Genomic DNA, 25,795 nt, shown 5'->3' on the forward strand with positions numbered 1-25,795 from the left:
CCAAACCATGATTTTTCCTTCACCAAACTTGACTGATTTCTTTGAGAATCTCAGGTCCATGCGGGTTCCAATAGGTCTTCTGCAGTATTTGTGATAATTGATATGCAGTTCACCAGAAAAATCTAGAAGTCAAGTTATTATTTGTTACTTTTACAACTGGGATCGACTTTTGTCAGACAGTGTATCTATATTCTGAAGATTTTTACAGATGGATTTTCATACATAATACTGTATACAACATTTTACTCCAAAAGAATTTTGAAAAACATATTTGTTTTTATGGCTATTCCCGGTATTTTTTAAAGGGATAGTCCACCCAAACATAAAAACTTACTCTCAACTAACTCGCCTTCAAATGGTTCCATTCCTTTAGGTTTCTTTCTTCTGTTGAACACATTTTTTGCAAAAAATAATAGAAACGTGTAACTATTGACTTCATAGCTGGAAAAACAAACACTATGAGAGTCAGTTACATGTTTCAAAATAACTTCTCTTGTGTTCAACAGAAGTATCTCAAACAAGTTTGTGACAAGTGAAGTATGAGTAAATGATGACAGAATGTTCAGTTTTGGGTAAACTAACTTATCCCTTTATTTATTGTGTGATTAAAGGGGATTCCCAAAATCCCGTGTAAAACTCTGAACTCAAATTTTGACAGGTTTAAAACTACTTCATCCAATGTTCAGATTTTTGTGTGTTTGAAATGAAGACTAATTAATCAATATTATTTAATTAAATAATGTACCATTTGCATAAAAAACTAAATTTGTGTAGACCTGTTTTGTGTAACTTAATCAACTGGAGAAGTAGAACTCGTTTACCTGCAGTGTCAAGATTTCAATAAGTTTCACTTGAAACGTATTCGTGGAATGTACCTCATCATAACACACGTTTAATACCCACACTTTCTGTACATTTCTGTAGTTAGACCACACACAGCACAATGTCATCTGACGCAATCACCGCAACGTGAAAAAATTCCGCCGTCAAATTATCAGTGCGCATGCGCAGTGCGTGGGGCTTCAGGACAGGCTCCACGTCTGAACACGAGCTCCTCTCAGCCAATCAAAGGCGGCCACCGTGTGTTTGGAAACAACACACGCAAATACTTCATGGCTTATGAGCAGCCCTGAAACTTCTTGAATCAGGAACCTCTGCCTTTGCTTAGCCTGTGTTGTCCTTTTGTCTGCTTAAATCGTTACGCATCCGATAGCTCACGTTAGATATTCATGCGCGTCTTAATATAGTTTGATTAAAAAGGAAGAATGGAGAATTCAACGGCGTTGGATAAAGAGACGATCTCGCTGGTCATTAAAACGCCTAATCAGTTTCACGGAGATCAGCTGATCGAGGGAGTTCGCGCGGACTGGACCGTGAAAGACCTTAAATGTCACCTCTCCAAGGTTTATCCCAACAACCCGGTAGGTCTGGATGGTTTCCTTATCGTGTAGATATCGGTTTACATGTCGGTAGTCGTCGGCATTCCTCAACACTCAACACAAATCCTCCATGGCTGAGCGCTGCTGGAAATAACCGTCTGTCAATAGGCCATTTATGTAAACTGAGAAGGAATTTTTCTTCACATAAGTCTAGACCGCTTTCATGTTGTTGATAAATACCCCAATATTCTTCTATTTTGTATTTAATTGCACCTGACGGAAGTAAATTCAGTGGAGTAACTTTATTCTGTAGAGATATACTGCATTTGTTTTAGTTTTTTAAATGTTTTTACTTCTTAAAAACACGCATAAAATGGCGAACTAACTGCTGTCTATTGTTTGGACTTCTTTTCTTATAGGCTGAGAAAGACCAGAGACTTATTTACTCAGGCAAGCTGCTTCTGGACAACCTGCTTATCAGAGATGTTTTCTCAAAGGTGAAGGACTTTCCTTTGTGGTTATTTCAGGGTTGACAAATGACTTCAACAACATGGCTGTACACGTCATTTAATGTAATGTAGTTTAATATACTTAATGTAAACGTGTTTACTTAAACTTTTTTAACCTTTATCTGCTTTTAAAAAGTCTAATTAAAATGTATTTGATTTCAAGATATTTTGGTTAAGTTATAATTAAACATTTGTTTGAATTAATAATTACTAATTTCACTTTTGGTTTCACACATAATTTACATGTAAACATTTATTATGAAACACTGTTTGTCATTTGTTTTGAAAACTTTTATTCTAATATTTATATAAACTATTTTTTAAACGTATTATTTTCTGTATAATTTATAGTTTTATACAATGTAATACAAAGAAAATATACTACTTTTATAAATGTATATTTTAATCAAATTTTTATCATTATTTAAACATGCATTATTTAAACACGAACACTTGATGCTAATATTTGTGATAATATTTAATATTTGTGGAACCAACATCACTACTTGCTATACACTTTTATACACATATACACTTATTTAACAACACAATTTACATGCCAATTTGCACATAACAGCTGCAAATATAACATTGTATATAGCTTCTATTTTTTTTTTTTTTTTTTATTAATATTTATTATCTGTTTTTTGTCCTGTCTCTGTTATCCTGTTGCACTGTAGAAGCTCTGTCACGAAAACAAATTCCTCATATGTGTGAACCTACCTGGCAATAAAGCTCTTTCTGATTCTGCCGACTGTCCCTTGAACATAATGCAGGGTTAGAGAGAGAAAAAAGACATAAGGAAGGCTGTGGGGTTGACAACACATACTGGATTTCTCATTGTATAAGTCAATGCAGTCAACAATAGGTGAAACCATATACTCGTATTCCGTACCCTCGGCCTGATCCTTTTACCATGTGCTGTAGTCAGTCAAATTTCAAAGCAGCTCAGAGAAGCGACACTTAGCAGCATCTCATGCATGATATGTATTAGAAAATAGGACATTGGTTGTTACATCTTGAAAGGCTGTCACCTAATACACATTAAAGAATGACACAGATTTGCACAAGACAGAACAATATGACATTCACATGGTTTAATCTCAGCTTTCTCTTTCATAAAAGAATAATTCCCTTGGTCAAAATCTTAGTCACTTAAAAAAAAAATCACTTTCTTTTGTAAAAAAAAAACTACTAAATAACACTTTCTTTTTTTTTTCTCGCTACAGGTTCCTTCTGATACCAAACCCACTCTTCACCTGGTGTGTGCAGTGAGACCCCAACCTGCTTCCCAACTCGGAGCAAGACCCAAAGTATGTTATTCCCATCTACCATTTATATTTGACTCTTACCATGTGCTAGGACTTATTTAGTAATGTAAAAACATTAAGTATATTTATATTTTTGACATCCCGAATTTAGCTCCAAGGCAGTATATTTGATCAGCTTACAGTGTGTTAAAACTGAGATGTGGCGGCCTACTGTCTCTGTGCTCGTTTCATTTGGGTGGAGATATCCCCACACAGCTGCTTGCTTCCTGTTCTGTGTTTGCATGTTTGCGTAAACCAACTGCTGTCGAATTTAGCATGAAGATTCACAGTGTCTCTCGCACCTGTTCTTGTCTTCCTGCTCAGAAATCTCATTTGTTTTTTTTCTCTCGAATCTTTGCTACAGGTGATATCAACACACCAGCAGAGTTCACAGCCTTCCCCACTAACTCCTAGCCAGTCTCCTGGACCATCTGTGACCTCTGTGCCCTCCACTGATGGCCTAAGACAGCGAGGTCATGCCACTTTGCCTGATACTAGTGCCAACACATCTGCGTGAGTTTTAGTTTTTTTTCTATTAAATGGAGATTCAGTGGTATATCTATTAAAGGGGCAGTTCACCACAAAATGAAAGTCTACTCGCTATGCAGTAGTTAACATTTGAAGTGGATCAAAACATTTGATCAAAGTTGTCCTAAAACTATTAAACCACATCCATTCTTGCCTTTGGACAATTTTGAAATGCTTTTTTGATCCACTTGAAATGTTGACTACTGCATTTACTCACCATTAAGATAAACTTTTATGTGTTTCTTTCTTCTGTGGAACACAAATGAAGATATTTTGAAGAAAGCTGAACTTGTCACCATTGACATCCATAGTAGGAAAACAAGTACTGTGGAAGTCAACAGTTACAGGTTTTTAGCTTCTTAAAAATACATTCTTGTGTTCAATAGAAGAAAAAAAACTCAAACTCAATTTTTTTTTGGGAGGGGGCTGAAAAATGTGCAAGTTGAGTCTGTTTTGTAGTATTGAATTAAAGGTGTGTCCTTTGTTTGCAGGCCTGTAACAGCAGCAATGAACCACCCTGCCTTCCCCACATATTCTCTTTACAGTCCACAACAGCTGCTGTGGTTGCAGCAAATGTATGCCCGCCAGTACTACATGCAGTAGTGAGTACACCCCATGTTGACATACTCTATCTAGTATAGGGCTGCATGATTTAAAGTCCTAGTTCACGAAGAAATTAATATTTGATGTACATTTAGTTTACCTCAGGACATTCAAAATGTTGGTGACAGTTTTTTTTCCTTTAGCAGAATATTTAAAATTGTGTTCCTTGACAACTCACAAAATGCCACTGATGAATCAATATGAACCATGAATCAGCTAAAATATAATTTATGGTCTACTTTTTTTGAGGGGGGTGATTAATTTGTTCTATAAACAATATTTCAGTTTTAACATATGACTATTTATTTATTTAAAATGATCCAAGTTCTGCTTGTTTGTAAGGGTTTGCAGTTTGACCATTATGAAACAGAATTTATGTATTATATTATATTAAATATTACAATATTTCACTTAAAAATTGAATATTTAAGAAAAATAAAATGACAATCTAATAACATTGAAAAAGTGTAAAATTACAATACTAATATGACTTAATGAAATGGCTTAATGCACTTTAATGTCCTTATTTTCAAATGTTATTTGTTTTATGGTGAAAAACCTCAAGGCGTTTGCAATTTTACATTATATATTATATGAACTGAACCACATACGGAGATTGTTCTAATTCTTAATACTGTAAAACACATTCCATTGGACTGTTCTGCTTTTAATTGCTGCAGAAGGGTTTTTTATGAAAGGAAAGGGTCACCTGGAATATTTTTCCATATTTGTATCATATATTTACATACAAATTGTGTCTAATTTGTATTAATTTGTGTTTTTTTTAATTGTATATTTATTAATGAAATGTTTTTGCCTTGAAAATAGCCATTGTTGCTGAAATGGCATCAAATAAAAATATATGTTATGATTTTGTTGGCGCAGATAGCCTAGTGGTCTGTTCTTCAACAAATAGGCTAACTGCGCTGTGGGTTTCCCAAGTTCAAGTGTTGACTCGCAGGCTTCTATCCACCCCTCTCTCCAATTCACTTCTTGTCAAAAATATACTGAAATATATTTATTTTTTTTAAAAAGGGTTGCTCTGAGACTGAGAACACTGGATTTGTAAGCTTCTCATGTGTTGAAAAACACAGTGGCGTGCTCCACTTTGAAATACGCAACCAATATATTTATTTAAAGTTACAGTATGAAACTGTTAAAATACAGCAGCTTTGACTTGTATGTTCTTTAACTCTGTCAATTTTGGTTTACATGTAATCAGGCAGCCCCGGCTCTAGTAAAAGATATTGAAAGTGTGAATGTACACCGTTTTAAATGCTCTAACGTGTTATTTCAGTCAAGCTGCAATGGCAGCTGCTGCCTCAGCTCCACTGACCACTCCTGCCGCTGCTTCCTCACTTCCTGTTGGCCCTCATCAAGCCGCTGTACCTGCAGCTTTACCCAATCAAGGCCCCATCAATGACCTACCAGCCAATCAGAACGCCCCAGGACCTGCCTTTATCAACCCAGAGGGAGCCAATCAGAATGTCCGTATGAATGCCCAGGGTGGGCCTGTGGTAGAGGACGAGGAGGACGTGAACCGAGATTGGCTGGACTGGATGTACACAGCATCACGATTGGGTGTCTTCCTGAGCATTGTATACTTCTATTCCAGCATGAGCCGCTTCATCCTGGTCATGAGCAGCCTGGTTATTATGTACTTGTAAGTTAAAACAAAACATCATTTATATAATATTCAATAACTTGTGTTTAGTGTTTTTGAGGATGATAAAATAGAAGTGGTTTTGATCCATCAACTAGTTTACAAGAGTCATTTGCTAAAGAACTAACAGTGCTGGTCTCTCTATGTTTTTGATTTAATAAAAAAACAATAGACAGTTCAATAGTAATTTAAGGAACTGGAATAAACTGGCTTAACTTAATTTAAATTCATCATAAAGAATCAGTTCATTTGAATCATATGTCCAGGAACTGGATTGCAGTGGTTATGCTTATACTTTTGTTTCTCTAAAAAGAACTAGTTTAAAGGAGTGATATTTGAGGAATTGGTTGCTCTGTTTTGTGTTGTGGTGCCACTGAAGGTCTGAGGGTTTCAGTGTTGTTGTTTTGTCCTCGTTGGTGAAAAATGCAAGTGCGAGATTCTTTAATTTGTAAGGCCAGTTTCACTCTCAGTTATGCAACTTGAGGCAGTGAGCCATTTGACAGTGTGCAAACTCACACGCATTCCTGAGCAATATAAAAGGAATGAGCAGTTCATGGTAGCAGAAATAATCAGGCTCTCTCTGATCAGAAAGAAAACATATGCTTGTATTTGACTGCAAGATATTTGATGGCCTTCTGGGATTTATTTAGCTAATCTCCAACTGTTAGAACTGAGTGTTAAAAATCAACTTCTGTTACTTTATCTCTGCTAACGTGGCAGTTTGACTAGTCTACACACCAGTGCCTGGCACTCCAGTAATCATTAGCTTGATCTGAGGGTGTTCAGTGTGTGATGGCCTTAGCCTGCAAACTTGACTCCACCCTGCAATACAAACAATTATCTGCGGCTGACTATTTTAATCTTAATGGTGTCATTTTAATGGAAATGGAGGCATGAGTGTGTTTTTGTCAGTATTCTAATGACTCTTTCTCTGTTTCAGACACACAGCAGGCTGGTTTCCTTTCAGACAGAGACCTCAAGCCAGACCTCACAATCAGCCAGCACCTGAGGTCATTCAGAACCAACAGAACCAAAATGAGGACCAACATCCAGAGCCTGTAAGTTTCTGTTTCTCCTTGTGCATATATATATATATATATATATATATATATATATATATATATATATATATATATATATATATATATATATATATATATATATATATATATATATATATATATATATATATATATATATATATATATATATATATATATATATATAATTTTTATTTATTTTTTTTATCCTTAATGATTATAGCTTATTAGACTGCTGGAAATTGTCTTCATGTCACACTGTTAGATCTCAGTTGCCATAATGTCAGACTGAATGACAGTAAATCAGAGTGAGCTTTATTCGCCAAGGGTGCGCAAACACACAAGGAATTTATTTTTAGTTATTTCAGGAGCTAGGGTACATTCAGTACATGCATATTATCATAAGAATGAACATTTTAACAGGGTTCACACATTTCTTGAAATTACTTAAATTTCAAACATATAAATTCAAGGCCTGGACAGTACTTAAAACAAACATTGGTCATTGAAAGTGCTTGAATTAAAAGTTTTTTTTTTCTTTTTTTTTTTTTTTTTTAACAATTGTATTGTGCTGCTTTCAAGAACTGGAAAAACGTAATAAATTCTTAATTTAAAAACCTTATACAAGAACTACGACAAATAACGCTCATTCATTTATTCATTCATTCATTTTCTTTTTGGCTTAGTCCCTTTATTAATCTGGGGTCGCCACAGCGGAATGAACCGCCAACTTATCCAGCATATGTTTTACACAGCGGATGCCCTTCCAGCTGTATCCCATCACTGGGAAACACTCATACACACACACACACTACAAATAATTAAGCTTATTCAATTCACCTATAGCACATGTCTTTGGACTTGTGGGGGAAACCGGAGCACCTATTGACATCATCATCATCATCCTATTGATTCTTGGATTGACACTCATCGTAGAAGTCGTCAGTGTAGATGTTTGTAATTATATTAATTCTCATATTCTTTTTAAAGGTGGCGCCACCTGCTGAAGTGGATAATGTTGGTGTTGTTGAACCCGCCATGACAGCAGTGCCTGTTCCCCAAGTCAGAGCCCCCATCCTATGGACAGCCTGGGTGTTTTTTAAAGCCTTTTTTGCTTCTCTGATACCTGAGCCTCCACAGGGTATTGCAAACTGATCCAGAAGCAGTCAGACAGAAATGACAAAAACTGAATCACCAAGCTCTTAGGGCTGGACATTATAAACAAAGGCTACAAATCCTAGAAGAGGTAGCACTTTCCAGTTCTTTTGGGTGTGTGACAGATTGCTTCACATTCTGAACAAACAAGTGCTTGGACATGGAGTTGTAAATATCACTGGACAGTTTTTGCACAGCACTTTAGATAACCGCAACAGCTGGAATCGATAGTGTCGGTTGCCTGACCTGATTCTCTTGTATAGGCTTCTGTCACCAAGACTTCATTTTCTTGAAGTGCTCCACGATGAGTGTCCAAGGATTAAACTCATGGGATTATCTTATTAAGGTTCGAGTATGATGGACAACGAAGGCCACATATTGATTTTGTTCTAAGCACATGAATAGATGGAGGGTGCTTGGGAGAATGCATTTGTGGTACTTTAAAGCTAATGGCGTTTATGCAAGTAAAACATGCTTACATGTTCTCTTTTTTTAATTGTGCTCGACCTGTGAAATGAGGAATGTTAATATTTATGAGGGACGCGTTCAAGTATTGTAAGTGGAATTTGCAATTCAATGAGTTTGTTGGTGACCTCGGGATGAGGAGAAGGTGAATGAACCACACTTTGAGTATCGCATCTTCTTGATATGAAGGAACTGCACTTTGGGACAAAAGAGGAGAACAAAATATAACTATAATAGATATGAAAGATTAAAATGGCTGATTTTTAATCTGGTATTTACCAACAATGTAGCATTGCTGTCATTTCAGATCATGTATAATCAAGCTTTGTTATTAACATCATGAAAGTAAGCCTCTTTGTACCAGAAAATGAAAACAATAAACACACTTTCTTCATTTTCAGTTTCTCTTTGAAGTGTCATAGAAATGTAACTTGGTTTGCATTTTATTCATGTAACTTTTTTTTCTTGTGTAGTTTTAGTTTTTAATTTTGAAACACAATCTGATCGTTCAGATGTCATCTACTTTTTTCCACCTAGTTTGATTTTGTCATTTTAAAATGTCATGTAAACACTTTGATCTTACTATAATTTGTATTTCTCCTAGGTCAGATACATGCATTATGCAGCTAGTTCATCCAATTGCTGGCTTATTTACATGTATTAACTCTTATGTACTGTGTGGGATGTTTTCATCCACTCTGGGGTGATTTTTGAGTCATCATTAGGCCAGAACGTTTTCTGTGTTTCAGCTAGCAGAATGATTTGTGGTGGCAAATCATATTTTTACACATATTTTGAGAAAATGCTTTTAAATGTATATTTAAAAAATAAACTCAGTGCTACACTCTGGGCAAATTTACTACCCTTTTGTTATCTTAAGGATGAAAACATCCACTGAAATAAACTGCTGTAAAAATGCATCATTTAAATACTAAAACTAAGTAGAATAATAATAATGTAATACTAAATACCAAAACTACTAAATTGCTTAGAAAATTACAGGATTTTATCTCTTTAATTGCCAAATTCATAAATGATGTCACTGATTTGGTGAAAAAAACACACAAAATGACATATTTTCAATATAAAAAGTAATTGTGAACTTGGACATGTGAAACAACATTGACTTTGATGCGTTGTTTTTGATTAATTTTCTTTTTTCTCCCTAATTTGCTTTTTATTTTACCTAATTTACCTAATGTCATTTTTGGTAATCATCAGTTGGCACAATTAACCCTTTAGATAGGCCTGTGCCAAAAAAAAGCTTAGTTTCTGGATTTTATATGGAGTATAACAGCAAATTATTTTTTTGTGTTTTTGTGTGAGATTGTAAAAGTGACCTTTGCGTACTTGGATGTGTCTGAGAAAATCAAAATATGCATCTCAGCTCATCTCAGAATATGCTCATCTCAGAACTTCATGGAGTAAACAAAAACAAACTGTGTATTTATGCACCATCAAATGTGGTTAGAATGGAAGTCAATGGGGCAAAAACAGCCACCAACAGCAAATTAAGGAGAAAAAAGAAAAAAAATCTAAAAATGCATCAAAGCCAATGTTGTTACTAATCGTTCACATGTCCCAGACTGTGAAAAGGTAGAAACAAATCCAGTCGTCAGTTACTTTTTACATTGAAAATACTTCATCATTTATGAATTAAATTAAAGAGTTAAAATCCTGCATTAAAAAAAACAAAAACATTTAGTATTTTTGATCAGGACTGAGAATAACTAAAAACAAAACAAAACAAAAAAACTGGTAAAAAAATAATCAATCTGATGCATTGTTACAGCAGTTTAATTCAGTGGATGTTTTCATCCTGAACATAATAAAAGGGGAGTAAATTTGAACCGTGCACAGGGGTTAATAAACAGTGTATTGATTAACATGTCTTAGTGAGATATTAACACATTTAAGTACACTATTGTTATGTTTTAATTGCTAAAATAACATTATCATTTTTATCAAGTATAGTCAGATTTGTCGCTAGTATGTTTAGTACATTGTTAAAATGGTTTGACACATCAGTGGTCTGTTTTTAGCACATTATTAGCATGTTTTAACCAGTAGCTAGTATGTTTTAGCTAGTGCTACAGTACGTTATTGCACATGATCAACATGTGCCATATCAGTAGCATGTCTAGCTGCTAACATATTTTGGTTAAATATGAGTTAGCATGTTACCCATAGCAGCATGTTTTAGCATGTTGTTAACGTGTTTCCATGGTGCTACCATGTTTTAGCACATTGTTTACAAGTTTAGTATGATAAAACAATGGTTAATTTTTAAGGCCATGTTTTTGCAAGTGTTTTGATGATCTCAGCATGTTTGTTATGTTTTGTCAAATTGTTAGCATGTTTTAGCACATTATTAGCAAGTTGTCATCATGTTTTTGCACACTATTAGCATGTTGTGACAAATTTCTAGTATGTTTGTCTTTAACTTAACTTTAATGCTACAATTTTTTGATGACGTTTATTTGGACAAACTGGTAAATACTGGGCCTATAGCTGAACTAAAAACGTCAAAGCTCAATTAAAATAACGAAGCATTATCTCTTTACAATGATAACATTTATCTACACAGACTCTAGACTACCATCTTCTCATCATTTGTCAACAACTTGTCAACAAAGCCACTTCCTGCAGACTCTGCTGTTCACACCGAGAAGAATTTATATCCATTTTCAAGACAGTGGGGTTACTTTAAGGGATAGATCACCCAAATATGCAATTTCTGTCATCATTTACACACCCTTGACTTGTTGGAAACCTGTAATTATTGACTTCCAAAGTATTTGTTTTTCCTGCAGTGAATGTCAATGGTTATGGATGTCTGGTCTTCAAAATACCTTAATAACTCAAACTGGTTTGGAACATGTCAAGGGTTGGTAAATGTTGACAGACTTTTAATTTTTTGGGTGAACTATCCCTTTAATGGTTTTGAGCTTGTCCACCTACATGAACTTTGTCCTTCTCTTGTCCACTCTGTCTATATCTTTTATTTGTTTTGTGCAGCTGATTGTCCAGAAAACACTGCTGTGGACTGTTTACTGTCCTCCAGTAACCTTGAGCAACATGTGCAAGTCGGCCTGAGGGGCAAATCAGCCCTTACAGGTCCTGTCCACCCCCTCTTCCTCTGGGACACTGCTGGATCTGTCCCTCCTCCTCAGACACTTGCTGAATGAAAACAGGGCTCTTTTGAAGAAGCACTAATAAGAGTTAACGACTGTTGAGATGGAGAGGAGAGCAGCGCTGTTCCTGGTTCTCGCTCTGGTCAAGATAAGCTGTTGTTGTCTGGATCCTCCTGCTGCCTACAGGTTTACGGGAGCTGTTTGTAGGCTAACATATCCTGCCGCTGTAGTCTGTAAGTACATGCTCATCTCTTTCTGTGCTAGTCAGACCTTAGTGTCATATCTGCAGTATTATTATGTTTATAAAAATGACCTGTCTCTAGCTATATGCTCAAAATATATATATTTTTTGCTTGTTCAAACTACTTATTTAAAATAAGCTGAATCAACACAATTCATTTCATTGGGACAACTTAATTTTTTATGTTCAATCCACATAGATTTGTTAAAAGTGTTAAGTTAACTTAATTGATTTGTGTTGGGACAACATGAATGGATTGTGTGGAACTCAGCATTTTTTACTGTGTAGCCTTCGGTCTTAGGAATCTTATTTATTGTTTTTACCACACTTACACTTTTAAAAAGATTGGAAGTTATTAGAAACATTGGCCTTTAGATGTTCCAGCTAGTTTTAATTGTCCTTGTATGTGTGTTTTGACGGATGAATGACGTTATGTGTTTTTTTTTGTTGTTAAACCCATGTGAACTGTATAGTGCTTAATCTTGGCCAGGACGTACTTGTAAAAGAGATTTTTATTCTCAATGTGCTTTATTCCTGGTAAAATACAGGCCACAATAATAATAATAATAATAATAATAATAATAATAATAAATTACTTTTTATTATTAGTCTGCAACTAAATTCATTCTAAGCAAACAGTGTAGATCCAAGTACATTAAATATAGATTTTATTATATTTTAAGGGAACGTTCACCCTATGAAATGTCATACTATTAACCTTCATGTTGTGTAACATTTATGACTGACTCAAGAGATATAAAAATTGTCATACTTTATCTAAAACTATTCAAATGAGTTGAAACAGAACCTTTCTAGTTTTACAACTATTACACAAAATAAAAGTTATTCAAAGATTATTTCTTGGATTTACAAAAAAAATTTAAGTTAAGTGGTTGTAAACAATTAATCTGGGCTAAATTTAAACAAACAAATTAAGGTGAACATTACTATTTTTAATTTGTTTGTTTAAATTCAACTCCTTTAAATTGTTTGCAACAGTTTTGCAGACATCATTGTTTCAGAGTACATGAACTTCTTTTATTACTTATATATTTTATTAAACTTGTCAAGTTGTGCTAAAGGCCAACTTTAAACTCAAAAACTCAACTGTAAACTTTTATACCTGCTTTATATTCCTGTAATATACAGTGCTCAGCATATACAAGTACACCGCTTACAAAACTATCTTTTAAATTGATATTTTTGATAGGAAGCTATACAATATTTGTGCATATACATTAGTTTAGTCAGTACTGAAGCCAAATCTGGAGCTTTTCTAACAAAAAACTTACGATAACAGAAACTAATACACCCACATTTATATGTTAAAGAAAAATATTAAATACAAATTAAAAAAAGAAAAAATCAAAAATAGCAAAAAATTGAATCATTTTGTTGAAATTTTGTTGTTTGTAATTTTTTTTTAATAATTTGCTTGAATTTAATTGTATTAGCTTTCCATATTATTTTAGTAAATATATTTGTTTATTAAATCTGTTTTGTTTAAATGCACCAAAATACATTGCCTATATTGATGATATATATTTCCTGTATTGAGATATGTAGTCTCAGCTTGCAAATCCAAGTCTGCATCCAGATGCAATTGAGAGAAATATATACCTTATCCATTAAGGAAACAATAAATTGATCAAAAGTGAAAATAGAAACATTAATAATGTTACTAAATATTTTAATTCTAATGAATGTTAAAGAGCCCATATTATGGGTTTTTGAAAATGCCCTTCCATGTAGTGTGTAACATAGCTCTAAGTAAAGTGAAATATCCAGCTAACGCTGAAATCTGTAAGTGTACAGTGTTTAAAACTATTGATTCATCTATAAAGGAGTCGACTCATAGTGCTTTAAATGAGTCGTCATGATGACGCGACTACAAAACACAAGTAGTTGCGCGCGCAAACCTGGGACATTTGAAACCTGCGGCCCCGCCCACTGACACAGAAAAAAAGCCACACAGACACCGGTCGAATGAAGTCACGCTGTGCAGATTGCTAATATTGACAGTCTACCCAAAGATCAGCATTATAGCCCAAGCTTGAGCAGATCGAGTGCTTCTGGAAACTACATGCTTACAAAGAAGACTTCATCAGTTTGTTAAAGGAAGGATCAGTAAAGACTGTCAGAACATGGATCAGTGCATCATGGATCGTTTTTTTCCTCCATTTCACAAGTGTAAGTACGTGCGATTAAAACTGTTGCCTCGTTTACTCTAGCTTGCAAATTATGTATTTAGTTGTGTTTTGTTACTTGTAACTGCGTGTACTGTATCAGGTTAACTTATCTATTATCATATCACGTGTAAAGCCACGTTGAAAACGCGACGCTTGCCGCTTTGTTTACGGATCGTGAGCTTTTCCTTCAAAATATTTCAGCTCAGGTTCGAGGTGAGGTGTCTTAATTGCACCCAGCAAGCTGAACTGGCGCTCTAGGCGAACGGTGATGGTAATGTGTGTGTGTGTTGTGCCCTCTGAGGAGGAGGGTAATGTGTGTGTCTGTGTGAAAAGAGCAGGTAGACTGTGATGGGCTCGGAGATCTCCTCGCCAGTTCTTGGAGTTTTTGCTCAATAATATAGTTAGTCGTCTGTATTTACATTCACCCACTGGCAGCCAAACTCCACACCTTACACTATGAAGCGTGTGTGCACTGTGACTACTTTTATATTGTTGATTAGCTGCTGGGCATTTCACTCTGTCTAGTGCTGAAGGCTGTCAGTTTCGACCAATCGCAGCAGGCTGTCATCGGTCCAATCAGCGCAGATTAGCTTCGCGCTGAGGAGGGGTTTGGGAACAAATGAATCACTGAACGATTCATATGGGAGTCGCTGGGTTAATTAGGTAAAACAAATGCAGATTATAAGACCATAAAAGTGTTTTTTGACCTTGCATGCATATTAGACTGTTGTTGGAGACCCTTACAACCAAAATATGACCCTATTTCATGTATAATATGGGCTCTTTAATGAATACTTTTCATCGAAGTAAAACGTTTTCACAAATTATGAAATGTAAAAAAATAAATCTACATTAATACAATACATACATATTAAATCACATGAAAATAATGATGTAAATCCTTTGACTTACAGAAATAGGTTATATATAAAATGTATTTTTGAAAAAAAAAAAAAAAAAGATCTCAAGCTTTTTTGTCTTTACCCTAAAATATGAACCTCTCAAAAAAAAAAATAATAATAATAATAATTTATAAACACAGTAATGGGTTATCTGATGTTATAAATTTAAAAATTATTTATAAATAAAACTGAATTATTTATTATTTTTATTTATTATAACAATTTATTTTAGGATTTAATTATTAGCCCAAACGTCCTTGGACTTTCCATCCAAGCAAATAATTTTCTCCCTTTCCTTGATTCCTCAGTGAACGAGAAAACTACTGAAGTCATACAGGCCGCTTTCCAGCATGCCAAATATCCCAGTGTACAGGGAGAACGATCAATAGGCTTTGGGACGGTCAAATACGGATTCCACGAGTGCGTTTGTTTACACGAATCACGATATATATGTTTGCTTCACCTCTGTTTTACATTCTGCATCTTACGTCTCTCTGCTTTGGCAGCTTAGAGATTCACAACCTCTCCATCGGAAAGAGCCAGTTTGAGCTGAAGGAGAATGTAGGGATCGGGATCGCCATTTCAAACGTGTATGCTGTATTTAAAGGGACCATCAACTATGGATATGGCAGCTGGCTGTGAGTGTTTCTATTTATTAATGGATTTATTAGTAGTATTAGGTTTCTGCAATTACACAGATGTGGTTTAAGCCTGTACTCTACACGTGTTTTTGTAAAACTGATCTTTTATGTCGATTGAAGTTTTTAAAAGAGTAAAAATAAAGTAAAATATTTTTTTTACCACATGGTCTGTTGTTTTAATGGTTGATAGAAGTTTTGAAACTAAATTTTATAGTAAATATTGTTGTAAGAGCTGTTTTGTTTTTCTCTTATTTTCACTTTTCATTTTTGAATGACAGTAGAAATAATAAGACGTTCTAGAAATGAGTCTTAAACACATCAAATAATCAGGCTTTTACTAAAGTTGGTTCATTATGCAATACATTATCCATTAACTTGACTGAGGAAATATTTATTATCTTAAAATTAGTTAATATTGTTAAGAATCGTTATTGTTAAACTATAATATTTTAATGTATATATGCACATTCCACTTTTTTACTTCTAAAATGTACACACTAGTAATTTTCTGAGACATTGCTGAGACATTATCCATTTTTCTGCTTTTTCGCTTATCATTATTATTATTTTACACTGTGGAAAACCCTGGAAGTCTGATTATGATGTCTTATTTTACACTACCTGACAAAAGTCTTGTCGCCTATCCAAGTTTTAGGAACAACAAATAATAACTTGACTTCTAGTTTATCATTTGGCATCAGAAGTGGCTTATATGAAAGGCAAAGGCCTCTAGATTACGCTTATTTTACCAAAATAAAATATGATTATGCCTTGATTTTTAACTATTTAATTAGGACAATAAGGTCTGACTTTGCTTAGACAAAAGTCTTGCCACTTAACAGAAATAATGTACAATATAAAGTCATGCTGCAGTGGAAAAAGAATTAACATTGTGTATGACTCCCATGAGCTGGAAGACTGCATCCATATATCTCTGCAATCTAATAACTCTAATAACTTATTAATAAAGTCAACTGGAATGGCAAAGAAAGCGTTTTTGCGGGACTCCTAGAGTTCATTAAGATTCTTTGGATTCATCTTCAATGCCTCCTTCTTCATCTTACCCCAGACAAGCTCAATAATGTTCATTTCTGGTGACTAGACTGGCCAATCCTGGAGCACCTTGACCTTCTTTGCTTTCAGGAACTTTGATGTGGCGACTGAAGTATGAGGAGCGCTATCCTGCTGAAGAATTTTCCCACTCCTGTGGTTTGTAATGTAATGGGCAGCACAAATGTTTTGATACCTCAGGTTGTTGATGTTGCCATCCACTCTGCAGATCTCTCACAGGCCCTCATACTAAATGTAACCCCAAACCATGATTTTCCCTTCACCAAACTTGACTGATTCTTGTAAGATTCTTGGGTCCATGCGGGTTCCAATAGGTCTTCTGCAGTATTTGTGATGTTTGGGATGCAGTTTAATAGATGATTCATCAATAAAATCTACCTTCTGCCATATGATCAACTAGAAGTCAAGTTATTATTTGTTGCTCTAACATCTGAGATCAACGACAAGACTTTTGTCAGGTAGTGTATATTATTCAATTTAATGTTTTTTAATAGACAATTTCAACCTGTGTGCTCATACTTTGCAATAAATATTTAATCTAAAAGGCTAAAATGAGGCTGGGGGGGTCATTCAACATTGATATGAACAATGCAGGCCTTAGATTAAAAAAGGAGGGAAAAGAAATACTGAATAAAAGTGAAGAGACAAAAAGGTTTATACTGAATTTGAAAACTGGTTGTCCATAACATTATGATTGCTGTGTTCTTCCTCACACAGACTCAGCTTAAACCAATCAGTGGATTTTGAAGTTGAGTCTCAAATTGACCTTGTAATCAATCCAAAGCTATGTGAGTGCATCTTTTCCTACTTTAAAAAGCCAGTCTTGACGTAACGCTGAACTGAAATAGGCTGTTCTAGTTATTGGCTGAAAAAGGTGTGTGTTTGTGTGTCAGACTGTGGTAAAGGCAAAGTGGCCGCAGACACGTCCGACTGTTACCTCACATTTCACAAACTGAAGCTGCTTCTGCAAGGAGACAGAGAGTGAGTTCAGCATTTCACACCTACACATCTATCTATCTATGGATCTATAGATCTATGTATCTAAGGATCTATCTATCTATCTATCTATCTATCTATCTATCTATCTATCTATCTATCTATCTATCTATCTATCTATCTATCTATCTATCTATCTATCTATCTATCTATCTATCTATCTGTCTGTCTGTCTGTCTGTCTGTCTGTCTGTCTGTCTGTCTGTCTGTCTGTCTGTCCGTCTGTCCATCTGTCCATCCATTCATCCATCCATCCATCCATCCATCCATCCATCCATCTATCCATCTATCTATCTATCTATCTATCTATCTATCTATCTATCTATCTATCTATCTATCTATCTATCTATCTATCTCTCTATCTGCTTATAAGTCACTTCCTGGGGATCAAACAGACATAATTTCCATCCATATTTTATTTACTTTGACTGTTTGCAGGCCAGGCTGGATGAAAAAGATGTTTACAGATATTGTGACTTTCACAGTGAAGTTAGTTGTGAAGTCACAGGTGAGTGTGTCTAGACTCTTCTGTAGTTACTTTGTGTACTAAGCTTGCGAAATGCTATCAATGATTTATGCTAAGTTGAGACCCATTAGATCTGGAGAACGACTGAATAGATTCAAAATAGTAAAACTCAGCTATTTAACTCTAGGGGAGTTGTAAAATTAACCTATTTACAAAAAAGTGGAGTGTTCCTTTTAAATAGTTTGAAGCTATATACTGTATAGATAGGTTTGTGATTATCACGGGTGAAAAGCAAAACTGAAATATTATAAAAAATGTTTTTTTTTTCTTTTTCCAAAATCCTGCTGTTCCATTAACTTAAAATAAAACAAGACATTAGATTAGATCTGAGGAAAATACTCCATAACATGCCTTACATCTCCGAGTGTCCTGACATTCTTTCTTTCTTTTCTTTACCAACAGATCTGCAAGGAGATAAACAGTGTGGCCAACATACTAGCAGACTTCATACAGGAGCAAGCAGGTAAAAGACAGAGCTCTCTTTAACGTGTCTGTTATTTATCATGCTTTATTTGTTGTTGCAATCAATGTGACCTCTATCTGTCTGAACAGAGCAGTTTCTTAGTGATGGAGGCATCGGTGTGGACATCTCTGTGACTTCTTCTCCAGTGATCAAATCGAATTATATAGAATCATACCATAAGGTCTGATCATAAGGAACTAGTTTTTTTGTAACTGTAAATAAACAAATTCAGATATCATCTTATGACGTGGTTAATGTTGTTCTTTTGATTAAACAGGGTTTGGTTACTTTTAGTAATGAGACATCAGACTTGAGCAACTCTGTGTTTCACCCTTCTCAACTGTCTGAGAGCCGCATGCTTTACTTCTGGTTCTCTGATGGCCTTCTAGACCCGTTATTGGGTGCCGTCCATAATGACGGACGTTTTGTGCGCAGTATCTCTGCAACAGAACTCACGGTAAGATACTATATTGTTAGTATTAGATGTGGTGAAGACATTTCCAATGTTATGTAAGCTTTGTTTGTATCCCTCCTTTTCTCTACACATTGGCGTAATTCATGTGTTCAACTGTAGAGGGTGCTGTTGAGCATATGATTAGCACGTGGTTTTTGCATTGCATACAAATGGACATTATAAAAATCAGTTCCTAATGTTTTTTGCCAGTCCAATGGTTCTTGAGAAGAAAAAAGAGAGCGCAAGAGAGGAATGTTATTCGATTATTGTGTATTTTAACAGTAAAGCATAAGAATTGAAGCAATTAATGCCATATGTTTTGAGAAAAGCTGTCACAAAAGTTTAGACCACAAATCAGTCCCGTAGGCAGCCTGGTTAAAGGACTGGTTCATTTTTCTCCAAATGTGGACCTTTTTGCAGTTATTTGCCTCATTTTCTATTTAATTATGAGATTTAAATAATGCATTTTAGTGACATTTTAAGCACAATGTTTAACTGGATTGTTTTAAACAGGAGGTTGTTGAAGGGTCATCATAACCACACATTTCGATGTACCAAAATATTTCCAAAAAATTTAGAATAAACAAATATGAAAAATACTTATTTTTAAAATGTTTATTTATTACATCATATGTCGTTAAAAAAACAGGAATCTGTTAAAGTTTTTAATTAAAAACTGTAGTCTAAAAACTATTGTCATTTATTTTTCAAACTTCCAGAATTTGACCATTTCAATAAAATAAAACTAATAAAACTAATAATAATAATAATAATAATAATAGGAAGCTTCACAATTTTTTAGCCTCTTTTGTAAAAAAAGAAAGAAAGTACATTTGAAAATTCATGGAAAACAACAATAGCCAAAATAGTGTTCAAATCAACTTTAATGTGGGCCGCTTTTGGTGCTTCACTCACTTTTATTGGTCATGTTTTCTTTCAAAAATAAGGCCCAACATTTAGAATAAAAGTTACTTGTAAAATGTTTTCTCTAATTAAAAACAATACAGTAGCAAAAGATGACTTCTCTTACATCATATTACAAAATGAAAATATTTGTTAGCACTGGCCAACTGATTAGCTGAAGTCACACCGAAGCCAAAGCCAAAAGAGGCATAGCAGTCCAAATAGGACAAATGAGCTTATGTATGGGACAAACTGTGGAACTTTGAGGGGTCAGTGAGAGGTGGGTCTTCCAAACCACCCTAACCCCCCCTGGCTAATATATACTGTATAAAAAGAAAAGTCCCTGCAAAATTCTAGAGAGACTGCTAAATGCACAACAGTGTATTTTTGTATGATTTTATTACTAAAAATTTTTGTTAATAATATAAATATAGTTACTACAGTTTTTCTCAGTGGCTTTGGTGCATTTCTCACAACACTATTTACATTTGCACAACAGTTAATGCATTTCTCAAAACAATTAGTCATTCATGCACATCATAGTAGCAGTTTCTCATTCCTTCCAACAGATTTCAAATGCTTTTGGACCTGCATCAATTGCTTTCATACAACTCTCTGCTGTTTTATAACATCATCATTTGCTTGTGTCATGTCAGTCAAAATTAACTAAACTTGTGAATGCCGAATAGTCATTCAATATAAAACTAATAGTCCTCAGTTCATTACTTGAGTCATTACAAACAAAAATGTTGAACTAGTTGTCAAAATCTGTCAAGCAAATTTTATACAAAATTGTAAATCTTCTTTTCCCTGAAAATGTCCTCTAAATAGAACAAATTCATGAAGGTTTTACAGACCTGTGTATGATGTAGCTTCAGTTCCAATATGTTCCTGCAATATTGTTTACAGTTGTGCACAGATCTACCCAAAGGAAGTTTATGTTTGTTGTAAATAAGCGTGTATTTATTCTTTTGCACAATGCTGTGAATAAATTAGAATTGGCAAAGAGCATTCTTCTTGATGATACTGACACTTTCATTGACATCAATACTTGCTTTTATGGAATAAGCGATCCATTTTGAGCAAGTGACACACTTTTGCAGGTTAACAGCTAGGTTTTGCAGTTTGTACTAATTGTTATAAGAAATGCATTAACTGTTGTGCAAATGTAAATAGTGTGAGAAATGCACAAAAACGACTGAGAAAACTGTAATATCAATTACATGTATTACAAATAATATTTATATTACTGCAGCAGCAAATCTAGGATTGAAAAACCGCAGCTGTTGTTCAGTGTTGTTATAATAAATACATAAATATAAAGCAGTTTTATTTTTAATTAATTGTTATGCTATAGTCCTACAGGTATTATACATTGTTTTTTAATAATTTTTTTAAGTAAAAGTTTTAGTATATCTTTCTGTTTTTGTCATTGCATTATTATTTTTTCAGTTTTAGTTATTTTAGTACATCAAGCTAAGAAAAACGATAAAAATGTTTGGCAGCTAGCTAAATAATCTAAAATGATGTTTGTCTGAATGAATGAAGCTGCTATAACACTATATACTGTGTTGAGTCATATTCACTTGTACATATCTCTTTTTACAGGATCTGTTTCAGACTGAGCTGTCTACAGCCAGGCCTGAACTGTTGAGCAAGGTACTAAACCACAAAATTCACAATTTACAGACATGCAAATAAATGTTTCCATTTGAAGCACCCTTGCATCTGTGTGTTTAAATGCATTTAATTAAATTCAATTCATCTTTATTTTTGTAATGTAGAATGTGTCAAAGCAGCTTAACATAGAAGATTCTATCTGATGGGTTTTTATCTTCTCTTTAGTGGCTTTCTTCTGAGGGTCCGGTGTTAAAGGCGAGGAGTGTATCGGTTCCACACTTATGGACCACCACACAGGGCACATCAGTCAGAGCCGTGGCTGGAGTTCAGCTCTTACTGAATGGTCAAGAGATGCCAGTGCTTTATTTTGAGACAGTAAGATAAAACACACACAAACAACCCAGACAGACAGAAAGATAGATTATATTACTACTGTACCTTTGTTACCAAACAAGTAGTTCTAATTGAATTTGCATTATAAACCTTTTTATCACTTAATTTCTATTACTATTATTATTTATATGTTAAGTTTTCAGCTTCTATAGTCTCAAAATCATTCCTCATAAATCTGTAATGTTTTTTATTTTATTTTATTTATTTATTTTTTAACAAAATACTATAAGTCAGTCAGCAGATTTTGTCTGGATTTTGCATCATCAGTCGGCCATGGAGAGCAGACTGTAAATGCCATAGAATCTAATTCATTTATTCATTTTCGTTTCGGCTTAGTCCCTTTATTAATCTGGGGTCGCCACAGCGGAATGAACCGCCAACTTATCCAGCATATGTTTTGCACAGCGGATGCCCTTCCAGCCACAACCCATCACTGGGAAACCCATACACACTCATTCACAATTTAGCTTACCCAATTCACCTGTACCGCATGTCTTTGGACTATGGAGGACCCAGGAACACCCGGAGGAAACCCACACAAATGCAGGGAGAACATGCAAACTCCACACAGAAACACCAACTGACCCAGCCGAGGCTCAAACCAGCGACCTTCTTGCTGTGAGGTGGCAGCACTACCTACTGCGCCACTGCTTCGCCATAGAATAAAATGATCAATGTTTGTCATGTTTTGACCTGCACTAATCAGTCGAACTGGGGAAAAAACATTTCGAGTTCTAAAAGACTGACAGAAATTACACCAAATAAATCAAAATATAGTATATTAACCTCTTAAAGTCAATTTGTTAAAATATTTCTCATTTTCCTGCTTACTAATTGCTTCTCTGTTTGATTTAGCAGATTCCACATGTTTACATACGAGTAACAAACTCATGACATAAAGGAATATACTCTATAAATATCGAGTTTAAACTGTTGTTGTTGTTTATAGGATGTAACAGTTGTTGTAAATGCCTCATATGCAGAGAAGAAACTAATTCTGAAGGCCACTGCAGAGCGGTAAGTTATGGAAGATGTATTAAGATATATTTTTAAATGGAAAACAAGTTCAGTATTCAGTATTTGTCCCTGTTTTCTTTTGTATTTTGTCACCAACATAGTATCTCTATAACAAAGGTTTCATCATCAGAAGGAGCAATTGAGGTGAGAGTAAAAGAAATTAAATACATTAATTTAGTTTATACATTTACATCATACACATTATATAATCTCCTCAAAGATGGAGGACAGCTTGAGAGCTTATCTGCAGGAGGCTGTGGAGAAGATGGGAATCCCCAAAGTTCTGTCATGTAAGTGTGTCCATCTTAAGAAAACAGTGTAAATTGTGTGCTTTATTTTTCCTTTCCATCATGTTTGATCTTTGTTCTCAGACCTGGAGGTAGAATTGACCTCTTTGATGGATGAACAGGGGCTCAATCTTTTTGACATCTTCAATCCCGAAGTTGTACCTCAGGACGTGAGTACAGTATATTACATTAGCAGATAAGCCTTAAATACATTTCCAATGACAACTATCAATCTATGTTTTAGTTACCATCATGAATAGTAAAAATTTTTAATAACTACCACTAACTACTTACTAATTTATAATTATTTCAAATTTCTGAAACTAATAATAATTTCATAAAATGTATTTATGTGCTTATACAGGGTTATGTGATGGTACAGCTGGATTTTGGATTTCCACAACATCTACTGGTTGAGTTCCTCAAAAGGACGCTGGATTGACAGTTTTTTATATTTCTACATAGTTTGTAGAAATAGTTTGAGAAATACACACACAGACACACACACAAATACAATTGACTACATAACTATATATTTAGTGTAACTATTGAGCATCCAAACGTTTGTAAATACGAAAGTGTCAATCATCATGATCTTGTTTTTTGTACATGTCCTTTAGTAATATTATCTGATGACCTTCATAATGTTATTTAGAGGTTGTGTTACCAATATTAAACATTTCCTGATGCTGTCTCACATAATTGCATGTAGCAGCTTTCTGGTTAAACCTGTTTTTCTTTTTCTTTTTTTTTTTTTAAAGTTTGTCTCTTTTTATTTTTCCAAAACAATCCTGTGTGAGTTATTTATATATATATATATATATATATATATATATATATATATATATATATATATATATATATATATATATATATATATGTACACTCACCGGACACTTTATTAGGTACACCTGTCCAACTGCTTGTTAAGGCAAATTTCTGATAAGCCAATCACATGGCAGCAACTCAATGCATTTAGGCATGTAGACATGGTCAAGACGATCTGCTGCAGTTCAAAACGAATGGGGAAGAAAGGTGATTTAAGTGACTTTGAATGTGGCATGGTTGACAGGCTGGTCTGAGTATTTCAGAAACTGCTGATCTACTGGGATTTTCACGCACAACCATCTCTAGGGTTTACTGAGAATGATATGAAAAAGAGAAAATACCCAGTGAGTGGCAGTTCTGTGGGAAACAGAAGACCACACCGGGTGCCACTCCTGTCAGCTAAGAACAGGAAACTGAGGCTACAATTCACACAAACTCACCAAACTTGGACAATAGAAGATTGAAAAAACTTTGCCTAATCTGATGAGTCTCGATTTCTGCTGGGACATTCGGATGGTTGGGTCAGAATTTGGCATCAACAACATGAAAGCATGGATCCATCCTGCTTTGTATCAGGCTGGAGGTGGTGGTGTAATGGTGTGGGGAATATTTTCTTGGCACTTTTTGGGCCCATTAGTACCAAAGTATTGTTGCTGACCATATCCATCCCTTTATGACCACAGTGTAGCCATCTTCAGATGGCTACTTCAAGCAAGATAACGCGCCATGTCATTAAGCGTGAATCATCTCAGGCTGGTTTCTTGAACATGCCAATGAGTTCACTACTCAAATGGCGTCCACAGACACCAGAACTCAACCCAATAGAGCACCTTTGTGTTGTGGTGGAACGGGAGGTTCGCATCATGGATGTGCAGCAGACAAATCTGCAGAAACTGTGTGATGCTATCATGTCAATATGGACTAAAATCTCTGAGGAATATTTCCAGTACCTTGTTGAATCTATGCCATGAAGGATTAAGACAGTTCTGAAGGCAACCCGATACTAATAAGGTATACCTAATAAAGTGGCCAGTGATTCGAGAAGTCAAAATGAATGAGGACTGAAGTTTTCAACACTAATAACACTTTCGTGTAGCTATAGCCATACTGTGTTAATAAAAAAGGTGTTTTGCAGGTGTTTTATCTATTTTTTGTGCTGGTAATTATTTGCAGATTCGTATCCCGTTTTCAGAAAAGAAGTTTCCACTTGAGCTTTGAATAAACTGTATGCAAATATATGCAAATTTTTGCAAATTTAAAGAGATAATGCTTCGTTTGCGTGTTTTTGACCATAGATTTAGACTTAGAAGTAAAACATGTGATTATAGATATTATGTAGAAGGTATATTATAAAAATAAAGCTCTGCATACCATCTTTTTAATTGTCTTTTTACCTGATAGCATCTTGATGTCCTTATAAGGAGTACAGTAATTAATATCTCCACTGGGTGGCGTCAGTGCGAAAATAACAACCTATGA

At 34.7% G+C, this 25,795-nt stretch overlaps 2 protein-coding genes across 2 annotated transcripts; both read left to right on the plus strand.

Annotated features, from left to right (window-relative positions):
* Positions 1 to 1,072: 1,072 nt before the first annotated feature.
* Positions 1,073 to 9,046, plus strand: herpud1 (homocysteine-inducible, endoplasmic reticulum stress-inducible, ubiquitin-like domain member 1). The gene is made up of 8 exons (XM_056478696.1): positions 1,073 to 1,421; positions 1,799 to 1,876; positions 3,118 to 3,201; positions 3,563 to 3,711; positions 4,218 to 4,328; positions 5,627 to 5,992; positions 6,933 to 7,050; positions 8,023 to 9,046. Exons 1-8 carry the CDS (start codon positions 1,266 to 1,268, stop codon positions 8,185 to 8,187), a joined length of 1,227 nt encoding a protein of 408 aa, XP_056334671.1. The 5' UTR covers positions 1,073 to 1,265; the 3' UTR covers positions 8,188 to 9,046.
* Positions 9,047 to 11,752: 2,706 nt separating this feature from the next.
* Positions 11,753 to 24,232, plus strand: cetp (cholesteryl ester transfer protein, plasma). The gene is made up of 16 exons (XM_056478508.1): positions 11,753 to 12,019; positions 15,427 to 15,538; positions 15,625 to 15,756; positions 17,548 to 17,618; positions 17,724 to 17,811; positions 18,264 to 18,333; positions 18,754 to 18,814; positions 18,904 to 18,995; positions 19,092 to 19,271; positions 21,780 to 21,830; positions 22,017 to 22,166; positions 23,134 to 23,201; positions 23,303 to 23,345; positions 23,422 to 23,491; positions 23,573 to 23,658; positions 23,853 to 24,232. The coding sequence occupies exons 1-16, from the start codon at positions 11,890 to 11,892 to the stop codon at positions 23,928 to 23,930; spliced, it is 1,482 nt and encodes a 493-aa protein (XP_056334483.1). The 5' UTR covers positions 11,753 to 11,889; the 3' UTR covers positions 23,931 to 24,232.
* Positions 24,233 to 25,795: the final 1,563 nt, after the last annotated feature.

This window comes from Danio aesculapii, chromosome 18, assembly GCF_903798145.1.
Source record: "Danio aesculapii chromosome 18, fDanAes4.1, whole genome shotgun sequence".
Classification (NCBI taxonomy): Eukaryota; Metazoa; Chordata; class Actinopteri; order Cypriniformes; family Danionidae; genus Danio; species Danio aesculapii.